Source organism: Corticium candelabrum, chromosome 15 (assembly GCF_963422355.1).
Source record: "Corticium candelabrum chromosome 15, ooCorCand1.1, whole genome shotgun sequence".
NCBI classification, from domain to species: domain Eukaryota; kingdom Metazoa; phylum Porifera; class Homoscleromorpha; order Homosclerophorida; family Plakinidae; genus Corticium; species Corticium candelabrum.
The window spans coordinates 4,926,820-4,936,924 of NC_085099.1; the positions used below are offsets into that span (position 1 = coordinate 4,926,820).

The window sequence follows — 10,105 nt, forward strand, 5'->3', positions numbered from 1 at the left end:
CTAATAACTAGATCTTGCATGTAGTTTACATCTTTGTGTGTTTTCAATACTTTTCGCTGAAAACTTATTTCATGCTTACATGCAAGCAGCCCTAACAGTACAGGTACAGTAAGCCCAAGCTGTAAAACCTTCGTTCTTTAGAGTTTGAATATTGTATTCACAATGCTGAAGGATGTAACAGAAAGGCTACTCTATCGAAGGTTTGTGTGGATTCATTGACACTCTTTTATTTTTGCTTTTTCATATAGTAAATTATCTAGAAGCTATAGTTGGTCAGTGATAATATATAAATACCAATGGGTGATCATTTCATTCCCACCTGTGCGAGCGGACACGTACGGTCAGTGGGTCTTTCGGCCATTTCAAATTTTAAAGTTTCAAATTTTTAAATTTTAAATTTTCAAATTTTAATTTTTTAATTTTTGAATTTCTAATTTCTAATTTTTTTACATAACGTTTTTATTTTTTTTAAATTTGCATTACATTTTCAAATTTTAATTTTTAAAAAATCAAAATTTCAAATTTCATTATTTCAAATTTGTAAATTTTTAGGTTCAGAATATTAGAAATTGCTTTGCCGACGAGAAAGCGGACGTAGTTGTGTATATGAACTGATGGCCGGATTTGAACTAACAGAAATTGAACGCTCATCCGTTCTTTCAAATAATTTGAGTACATCAGAAAAAGAAAATTGAAAGAGCGAGTAGCAGTGTACGCGGTAGGGAGTCCATTGGACGGCGTAGGGGTGCATTCCAACGCGTGCTGATACATTGATTCAATTAAACTAGGCGCGGTTTCTGCTAATCACATCAGCACGTTTCCTGTGCCGTGTTTCTGCACCTGTACGCCGCTTCAGACAGCTACTAGTAACTCGAAGTGCATAATCGCGTCGTTACTGTAGATGTAGGAGTACGATTGGCCCAACTGCAAGTTGTACTTCATGTCTAGACTTTGTACATCACATAGAACGCTACCCGATAGCGCAGATAGAACGTCTACAACCTCATGCTGTGTCTCTCCTGTGCCGTGAGAACAGAACCCACACTGACTACAAGTGAGAATTACGAGACCAAATAATAAAGGTGGACACGGTTATTGGCCGGTACAGTACGCATACGCAAATCTAGTAGTGGACGCGGTACCGTCGAGGGGAGGGGCGTGTCAGCAGTACTGCGTGCGTGTTCACCTTTACTATTTAGTCTCGTAATTCACTTGTAGTCAGTGTGGGTTCTGTTCTCACGGCACAGGAGAGACACAGCATGAGTTACAGAGTCGGTGTATTTACTTTCTAGTTGCATGTGGGCACACCTTGCAAGGTCTCCTCTAGCTGCAGTGGAGGTAGTGGCTAGCTAGCGATGTGATTTGGAAGAGTCGTTGTCTTGACAAGAGTCTGCGGTGAGACGAGTTTGTTTACTGTTGTTATGTGTAGTGCATGCACAGAAGTCGGCTCTCACGACTTGGGAGAGATCTTGTTGTAGTGTGAAAATAGGGGCGTGGTCTCAACGCAGCCGGTACGTATATTAGTGCACGATGTTAGCACAGTTCTTCAGTTGAGTTTTGAAGCAAATATCGTCTGCATTTCTTGAGTACAATGGAAAGACAACGCTCTAGTGGATCGCTGGAGATGGTGACAATTGTTCGAGGGACGCAAGAGCTGCCAATGCGCGTGACGGACGTAAACAGCTCGAGACTATCGCGCGTTTTCAAGGCAAGTACAACGATCGATTAATTCTACGTTTTCTTTGCATCGAATCGAATTTGATGTCTGTATATAGGTAGACGTCGTCTACCTAGAAAGAGAGGACGGTCAAGAGCCAGCGGTTTTCCCTCAGACAGGAGGACGCTTCGACAATCTGACAGGCGGTCGTCGATACCGGTTGCACGGTGATAAAATTGAAGACGGAAAACCGTTTACTTCATCACCAAGCTACGCTCAACTACAACCCATTCTTGGATTAGCAAGTGAGCGCACCGCCTCTAGCAGTACAACTACGACGCCTGTACCGGGCACCCATTGGACGGCTGTGCCGCCAAGCTCGTCGTGGTCTGCGTTCAAATCAGTGGCACCCAGCAGCCGTAAACAAAAAGCGGCAGCAAGCGCCAGAGATCTAAAAAAGTCTGTAGATTTGTGCTCCCTAGAAGTGGTAAACAACAGACTGCAACTGGGAGACGTCCGTTCAACTACGTTTATTCGGGTAGCGGAAAACGATGTCTGTTTGAGCAACATGACGGACCTAGTGCAAGCTAGATTCCAGTCCGTCATGCCTCTAGACGACAGGATTTTGCTGGTCGACAATCGTGCTGTTCCGTTTGCAGACGATGAAGGCACCAGAGGTACCACTTACTTACTACTAATACTACTTAATTTGCACGCACGCTTGCATGCATGTCTGCACGCTGACCTATAGAATTGTCTTGTCTACGATTACGCTATGTTTCCACTATTAATAAAAATGGCTCTGTTATATTAATTTCTGGACGTGTAGACGTTGATTTCTGGAAGGCACCTGCGCGACGAATATGCGCTGTAATGCAGTCTGACCTAGACGCAATGAAGGTCTACCTAGATGCCATGCGGGAGACCCCCGTCAGCAGAAAGAGAAGGGCGTCGACTTCAGCCAGTGAGCTGCAAGCAAGGTCAAGTACTTCTTCACCTGCTACTAAAGTCTGGCACAAACTAGACGGAGACATCCACGACATACAAACCCAGTTAGATGCCATAGAGTCCAACGTCGAAAGACTTCACGACAGACTAGAGAACGTCGACGATAAATTAGACGAATCTATTTCTTTGGCACAAAGTCGATTCGACTCAAGGCGATCACGCTCGACAAAGCTGGCAACGATGACGATGAAACTACTGGGATGCCGTATATGCCACCTGTTCCCCAGGACGCCAGTCAGCATAACTACTTGCTGCCGTCAGTGGCTAGGGTGTGAAGCTTGTTTTACCAAGCTCTCGGCAAGTCGGTGTCCTTTGTGCAACGCCGGCTGGACTGCTGAAAAAAGTTGCGTAACAGTGAGGGGCTTGGAGGGGCTGAGACCCATGGCACAGGAACTTAGGAAGCATCTTGGCAGCAACGTGGTTCATGATGAGAATTCTAGCTCCTCCGAGTCCGACCTCCCGCCTTTTGCACGACCTCCATCCTCGGCGAGGTCGGCAACTGCTACTGCTGCAGCTGGTGCTGATGATGACAATGGTGGCCCCAGTGCAGCGAGTCCAGTCCTGCTTGACTAGACTGACAGGTACACGAGTTGCGTACTAGCTTAATTTGCATGCCGCTATAGAACTGTAGATGCGAGCTTTAGTTGTTGAGTTGGTTTGGACAGTTGACTAGCTAGGGTGATGATGCGCGTAGTATAGCTATTTAGGTTGTAGAGGTAGTGTTCTATGTGATGTACAAAGTCTAGACATGAAGTACAACTTGCAGTTGGGCCAATCGTACTCCTACATCTACAGTAACGACGCGATTATGCACTTCGAGTTACTAGTAGCTGTCTGAAGCGGCGTACAGGTGCAGAAACACGGCACAGGAAACGTGCTGATGTGATTAGCAGAAACCGCGCCTAGTTTAATTGAATCAATGTATCAGCACGCGTTGGAATGCACCCCTACGCCGTCCAATGGACTCCCTACCGCGTACACTGCTACTCGCTCTTTCAATTTTCTTTTTCTGATGTACTCAAATTATTTGAAAGAACGGATGAGCGTTCAATTTCTGTTAGTTCAAATCCGGCCATCAGTTCATATACACAACTACGTCCGCTTTCTCGTCGGCAAAGCAATTTCTAATATTCTGAACCTAAAAATTTACAAATTTGAAATAATGAAATTTGAAATTTTGATTTTTTAAAAATTAAAATTTGAAAATGTAATGCAAATTTAAAAAAAATAAAAACGTTATGTAAAAAAATTAGAAATTAGAAATTCAAAAATTAAAAAATTAAAATTTGAAAATTTAAAATTTAAAAATTTGAAACTTTAAAATTTGAAATGGCCGAAAGACCCACTGACCACGTACCTTACTTGTTTGCGAGTACAGTAAGTGAGCAATGTTTCCTTGGCGATGTTAGCAGTTGTTAACTTACATTACATTAGCTAATTATTAGATAAAAACAGCATTAACTGTCACAAAAACAGTTAGTACAACAACTGAAAAGTTAAACGCTGATTAAGCCTAATTCAATATTGTCGCAATAGCAGTAATTACAGAGTGACGTCACATAACGTAAAGTGTCAATTTTTACACACATTGAGGAAGACAAACAATTATTCAAAATAAGCGATTTGTAGCAGCTGTCCCCTGGGTGTGGGTGTGGTGCAACGCAGTCACATAAATGAACATAGTTTCCATAGAAACATCTCAAGTTATGACGTCACATAGCGTAAACTATTTTATGTCAACCTTCTTTAAAACTGGCAAAGAATGATTTGAATTTATCAATTTCTAAACGATTCCCCCAGTGGGTAGGGGTGGTGGCGAACGGACGGACGGACGCACGGACAGACGGACACTCAGTGTACCCCTTTGACGAATTAGAGAAAATTCGCTCGCTTCGATCGCTCGTGAATTATTAGCTATGCTGTCAACTGCGCCACAACTCTATTTTTCATTTACCGTGTCATCTTGTTTTGTATAAATGCTGAATGTTACTGTTTGTGTCTGTTTCTCTGTTCTTCTGTGTCTTTCTTTTCCCCTACCTATAAACTTTTCTTTGTTCTCTTATTATTATTATTGCTTTCTGTTTGTCTTTTTAACTTTATTTTTGTAAATTCATTTGTTTGCGTAAAATTTAATTTTAAGGAAACTTTATTAAATGATGTTTTCTTGCAGGAAATACATTAAAACTGTGGCGTGTTTCATACCTGTTGTTTTGCTGATGAGCACTTTTATAGTCTACGTTTTGCTGTTCCATGATATCAGGTAAGAAGTGTCAAGACAGTTAATGTCACAGAAATGATACACAATTCGATAAATTCCAGACTAATAGCAGGACTGGCAATTTACATCAGTAAGTAGCTAGCGAGCATTACACTATAATGCTAGTGTGTGTGTGTGTGTGTGTGTGTGTGTGTGTGTGTGTGTGTGTGTGTGTGTGTGTGTGTGTGTGTGTGTGTGTGTGTGTGTGTGTGTGTGTGTGTGTGTTATTGGGCGAAGAAAACACAAACTCCTGAATAATTCGTTCCTGTTGCATGTAACCAAAGACCCCAATATAATATCCATACACACACACACACACACACACACACACACACACACACACACACACACACACACACACACACACACACAACTTGCAGAAAGTTTGGTCGTGGTAAAGGACTTTTTGCCTTTAATTCGCATCACTGATCTGTACGGATTTGCTTGCGATACAGCATTACAAGCAACATGCACTTACGGCAAGTGGTTTTTTGCTTCTGTAAAGTAACTACTAACGCTGTGTTAAGAAACAGATCATAAAAACGAATCTTCACTGTTCGTCAGATGTGTCAATATAATTTTTTAAAACGTGATAAATTTACATCCGAAGAATCAAATTGTGTATGATCATCAAGTCACTGGTCGTTTGTAAAGTGCTTTGTGAATATATATCTGGACAATTACAAAGCATGCATACTAGTTGACTTTATTGATTTCTAGATATACACGGTTGCAAAGAAATCGTTATAAGATGGTTCGTGCTAAATCTGTGCAAAGTCTTTCGTCCGTTATTCCTGAAAACAACTCCCTTTGGAACTTAGTCGGTTGTGGCAGTAAATATTCTTTATTGTCATGTCAGACGAAACAACATATCAAGTCTAAGCACATCAAATTTCAGGGTAACTTCATTCTTGTCAACCGATCACACTTCAATCATCCACTTTTGCGACAGCGTTGGAACCGTTGTGCCGTTGTGGGCTCGTCTGGACGTCTGCTGAAAACTAAGTTTGGACAAGAAATTGATCGTCACGACGTTATCGTTAGAATCAACTACCCACCAACAAGTGGATACGAAAAACACGTGGGATCACGTCCAACTGATATTCACTTTTTTGGCGACAAAGTTACAAAGTGTTTTAACGACAGCGACTCTGAGAGTAAGCTTGTGGTTTTTCCATTTCCTTTTGGCAAACGCTATAGAACCGACGTCTTCAAAGTTTGTAAAGCTAACAGAGAGTTGCAGTTGTATCCTATTTCAAGCTACATTTTCAACTTTGCCCGTGGGTTAGTCAAGAAATACTCCAAAGATCCTCGAGCTCACAGAAACGGTTTTCCGTCGTCCGGTTTTCGTGCAGTGATATTCTCTATGATGATGTGTGCAAACGTTGATGTCTACGGATTTGGTTTGAGTGGAGACGAAAATGAACCTGTTCATTATTACGAGAAGAGCAAAGACAGTCGTTCTTTCAAAAGCGGTCACGATCCCGACACCGAGTTTCGTCTTTTGACTCATTGGCCAAACTCCACAAGGCCAGACTTCTTTCCCGGTTTTGGGAAAGTGCGGGTATTTGTCTAGTGTCGTGGACAAGCTTTGTAATTGGTTGGAATCGCGGACTGGTTTTGAACTTGACTAAAAACTTATAAATTAATTAATTAATATTAGATGTGCGCGTACGCAACGACGTTGTGTCTGCTGTTCTGAGATTTGGTTCATGCATATATACAAGGGCGTCACGTGGGTCTCAAATGTGTACAGACAGACCCCTTTTGGAACGACACGTGGAAGAGCTTGGAGCGTTTGATCAGTGGAGCTGCGCTATAGTCCTGCGTCTTTGGACGAGGAGCTGGTATATTGGAACGTTCAAAGGCAAGCTTTTGAAATTAAAAACTTGTCCTCAACTTCGCAGCAAGATATACAATATTTTCCAGAGTACATGTACTTTAGCTAATTACTTGCATGCACATAAACAGCAACCACTATAAATAGATGAGCGGAGCATCACTGGACTGCGACGACCTAAAATTACCTGCATTCCAAAATGGGACAAAAAAATAGTAACGGTCTCGTCTATATAGCCACACTATCATTATGACATGAAACTATATCTATGTTAGACGATAAATAATTATTGATTTATGATTTTGCTAGAAACGTGCATCCCTGAAAGATGGAAATAATCGTTATTCTAGACTCAGATAGCTAATTGGCAGCTTAGTGCGTAGTGCACGTTCATAATTACCGAGGTTCTGTAAAATAATTTTCTATTAATTAATATCAATTTTATTCTAATGATATTAATAGTGTACTCCTCATCTTGGGGCTCTGGATCTGCGCCTGACTTGTGCATATAGTTTTAAAGGCTAATAGTTTGCGATACGTAACAACTAAAGAAATTTGTTTTCCTCACCTGTTGTGTCATAGATCATTATCTTGGACATTAAATTGGCTCCTATTCTTCTGATCTGTAATACTACAGTCACTTGTGCATAAATGTGAAAAGTCACGAGAGTAAAAGTGCTAGATGAAGCGTTCACAAAGGCACTAGACTGGGTTTGAGAGTCCGAATAAGAGACTCTGTAAAGGATAGATTGGGTAACTGGTTTATTGAGGCATCTGAAAGAGTGAGGACGAAACAGATTTGTGTATGAAATCAGTAATTAATAAACTACGTAGAAGCCAACTGGATGCACATCCTGCATGACGAAAACGGACCATACCAAATCCTAAAAATTTTCTATCTTAGATTTTGCTTACGCAGTATCGACATTTTGGTAAATCTTCATATGATGAAAATTTTACATTGATATGTTAATTAAGTCGTTCAATTAGGAGATTTCGTGTTTACAGACAAACACAGACTAACAGACACACAGACAGACAGACGCTGCAACAGCAAGACTCTTGTGAAGTTGTCATCTCTCTTCACCAAATTATAAGACAGCTTTGCTGTTTGATTGATAGTCATAATGTGTGTGTGTGTGTGTGTGTGTGTGTGTGTGTGTGTGTGTGTGTGTGTGTGTGTGCGTGTGTGTGCGTGTGTGTGTGTGTGTGCGTGTGTGTGTGTGTGTGTGTGTGTGTGTGTGTGTGTGTGTGTGTGTGTGTGTGTGTGTGTGTGTGTGTCACTGACAGAGAGACACACAAACACACAAACGAAAACCTTTGATAACATAACATTACAATCTCGCTCAGCTGCTTGTCTTGCTCTGCACCAGTGGTTCACCCAAAAATTTAATATTTAATTCAATTAAGAATATTTGTGCTAGCTTACTGTGTTTTAGTCTATAGTCATATATAAAATTGGTTGTGTCAGCTAAATAAGTTATATGGTTAGACTGTTGCTGTCAATAAAGTTGCTGTTGTTCCAGAAAGGAACTACTCGTGTCATCTTTGCCTACCATTCTAGTGATCCTAGTCATTAATGCTATAATCTCTACCATATAAAGGCGACCTGTCTCTTCTCCACTTCCGTGTTGTATTGGCTCTATGACAAACGTGTGTGTGTACTGCGGGGCTATGAAGTGGAAAGGAGAAGCACCTCGCATGTGTTGTCCCCCGGGTGAAGCCGGGCATTTGAGCTTGTATATATATATATATATATATATATATATATATATATATATATGAAGGCCTCCTAGCGAATTTTAGGGTTTCCGTTCTTTATCAGTGTAGACGTCATGTTAGGCGCAACCATCTGCACGTGCTACTTGTTTGTCATGCACGTGCAGGTTTCACTTTTCTCGCGCCAAAGCTCTTCGGCTAAGTGTGCGTTTAGACCCGTCTGTTTCTTTCGCGCTCTTTTCAATTTTGCGACATGTTTGACAATTTTCCAAGCTCTTTTCTTACCGCATTCAAGGACAGGTGAGATACTCAAGCCGTACGTGTGCACACGTACGTGTGTGTACTACAAGACGCTCTATCTGCACTCATCACGTGTACTTCTTTTTCACGCACCTAGGTCCGTTAGACACCTAAACAGGCAAGATTGTGCGAGACTGATCTTTCCCAATGTGAGTCCAGAGAAGGGCCAGGTGATCACTGTGCCCAAAGACAATCACTTCAGCGACCCACACAGCAGCCCAATGATTCCCAATGCGTCTGTCTGCAGAAATCTGGCTGATAGCATCAATCAGGAGGCGGGAGACAACACTCAAGCTGGTGCATTCTTATTTGGAGTGTTTGACCTTCAGGGAATTCGAGAGTTTTTGGCAATACATGAAGCCAAATCCATTGCCTCACAGGTATGTACGTGAAATTCATTAATTAATCAATTAAATACTAGTAGTTTGCAAAAGCACACTTGTAGCAGTTCCATGAAAGAGTATCTATAGCAACGTTGTACACACAGAAATACAACACAGGTTGTTATTTTACTTGCAACTCAGTACTATACCCATATGCCACAGATTGAATGTCATGAGTGCTCAGTATATATATATATATATATATATATATATATATATATATATATATATATATATATATATATATATATACATATGAATTAAAGAAGAAATAGTTGTGAGGAAAACATTGTCCAATTTCAGGAAACAGCGCTATTATAGTGCAAAATTAATTTGTGTGATATATGTGGAATAGCGATGAGCTTCAATCGCACAAAACTGCATGATTCCCTCCACAATTTCCTCTTTTTCACAGTATCTTATAGTATACCATGCTCAAACTGACCACAAATGGAACTACGTATATACAAGCACAAAACATTATTATCATGTTACTTTCTTCAACATCTAGAGCGTACTGTTATATCCAACTGGTAATGACTATAACTGGTTACGATTGAGTTATGCGTATACAGCATTGTACACTGGTAAACAACACATCATAAATCTGGTAAGAAATGTCACAGCAGTCGCTAGATTTTGCCAGAGAGTACTTTGACATGTCGTTCCCTGATCCACATTCATATATTCTTCACACATCCTATACACACAATGCAAAATATTAAGCATCTCATTCTTCAGATAAATTTGTGAATCTCTTTCTATGCAATGTAGTGTTCTGTCTAAGTGACTAGATGATTTTAGTTAGCATTTCATGCCCCATTTAATTATGAGGTTGTACATTACATGACCTAGTTACTTGTAATTACATGTACCACATATCCTTGCTAAGTACCTACAGCTAAAGCACGCTTCTTTTAAAGTGTCCCTACAATATTTTG

General features: G+C 40.7%; 2 protein-coding genes and 1 long non-coding RNA gene across 4 annotated transcripts in view; 2 read left to right on the forward strand and 1 right to left on the reverse strand.

The window, feature by feature from the left end:
* The window catches only part of LOC134191196 (CMP-N-acetylneuraminate-beta-galactosamide-alpha-2,3-sialyltransferase 1-like), an 8,820-nt gene extending 2,188 nt beyond the window's left edge, over window positions 1-6,632 (forward strand). For both annotated transcript variants that reach the window (XM_062659784.1, XM_062659785.1), the window contains 3 exons: window positions 142-200; window positions 4,836-4,925; window positions 5,643-6,632. In XM_062659784.1, the coding sequence (XP_062515768.1) occupies window positions 163-200; window positions 4,836-4,925; window positions 5,643-6,498 (984 nt within the window). In that variant the 5' untranslated portion in view covers window positions 142-162 and the 3' untranslated portion in view covers window positions 6,499-6,632. The remainder of the gene's footprint in view (window positions 1-141; window positions 201-4,835; window positions 4,926-5,642) is intronic.
* On the forward strand, window positions 1,592-3,432 carry LOC134190769 (uncharacterized). The gene is made up of 3 exons (XM_062659280.1): window positions 1,592-1,708; window positions 1,776-2,334; window positions 2,487-3,432. Exons 1-3 carry the CDS (start codon window positions 1,592-1,594, stop codon window positions 3,236-3,238), a joined length of 1,428 nt encoding a protein of 475 aa, XP_062515264.1. The 3' UTR covers window positions 3,239-3,432.
* Window positions 6,633-9,689: 3,057 nt separating the features above from the next.
* Window positions 9,690-10,105, reverse strand: part of LOC134190502 (uncharacterized) — a 7,832-nt gene continuing 7,416 nt past the window's right edge. The window contains exon 3 of the long non-coding RNA XR_009971641.1: window positions 9,690-9,864. This is a non-coding gene — a long non-coding RNA (uncharacterized LOC134190502). The remainder of the gene's footprint in view (window positions 9,865-10,105) is intronic.

What these genes read in the sequence shown, in the direction of transcription:
- LOC134190769 (XM_062659280.1), top strand. Translation starts at nt 1,592, where the DNA reads ATGGAAAGACAACGCTCTAGTGGATCGCTGGAGATGGTGACAATTGTT. An exon ending in GACTATCGCGCGTTTTCAAG is followed by an intron (nt 1,709 to 1,775) that starts GCAAGTACAACG and finishes GTCTGTATATAG; the next exon opens with GTAGACGTCGTCTACCTAGA. An exon ending in AGACGATGAAGGCACCAGAG is followed by an intron (nt 2,335 to 2,486) that starts GTACCACTTACT and finishes CTGGACGTGTAG; the next exon opens with ACGTTGATTTCTGGAAGGCA.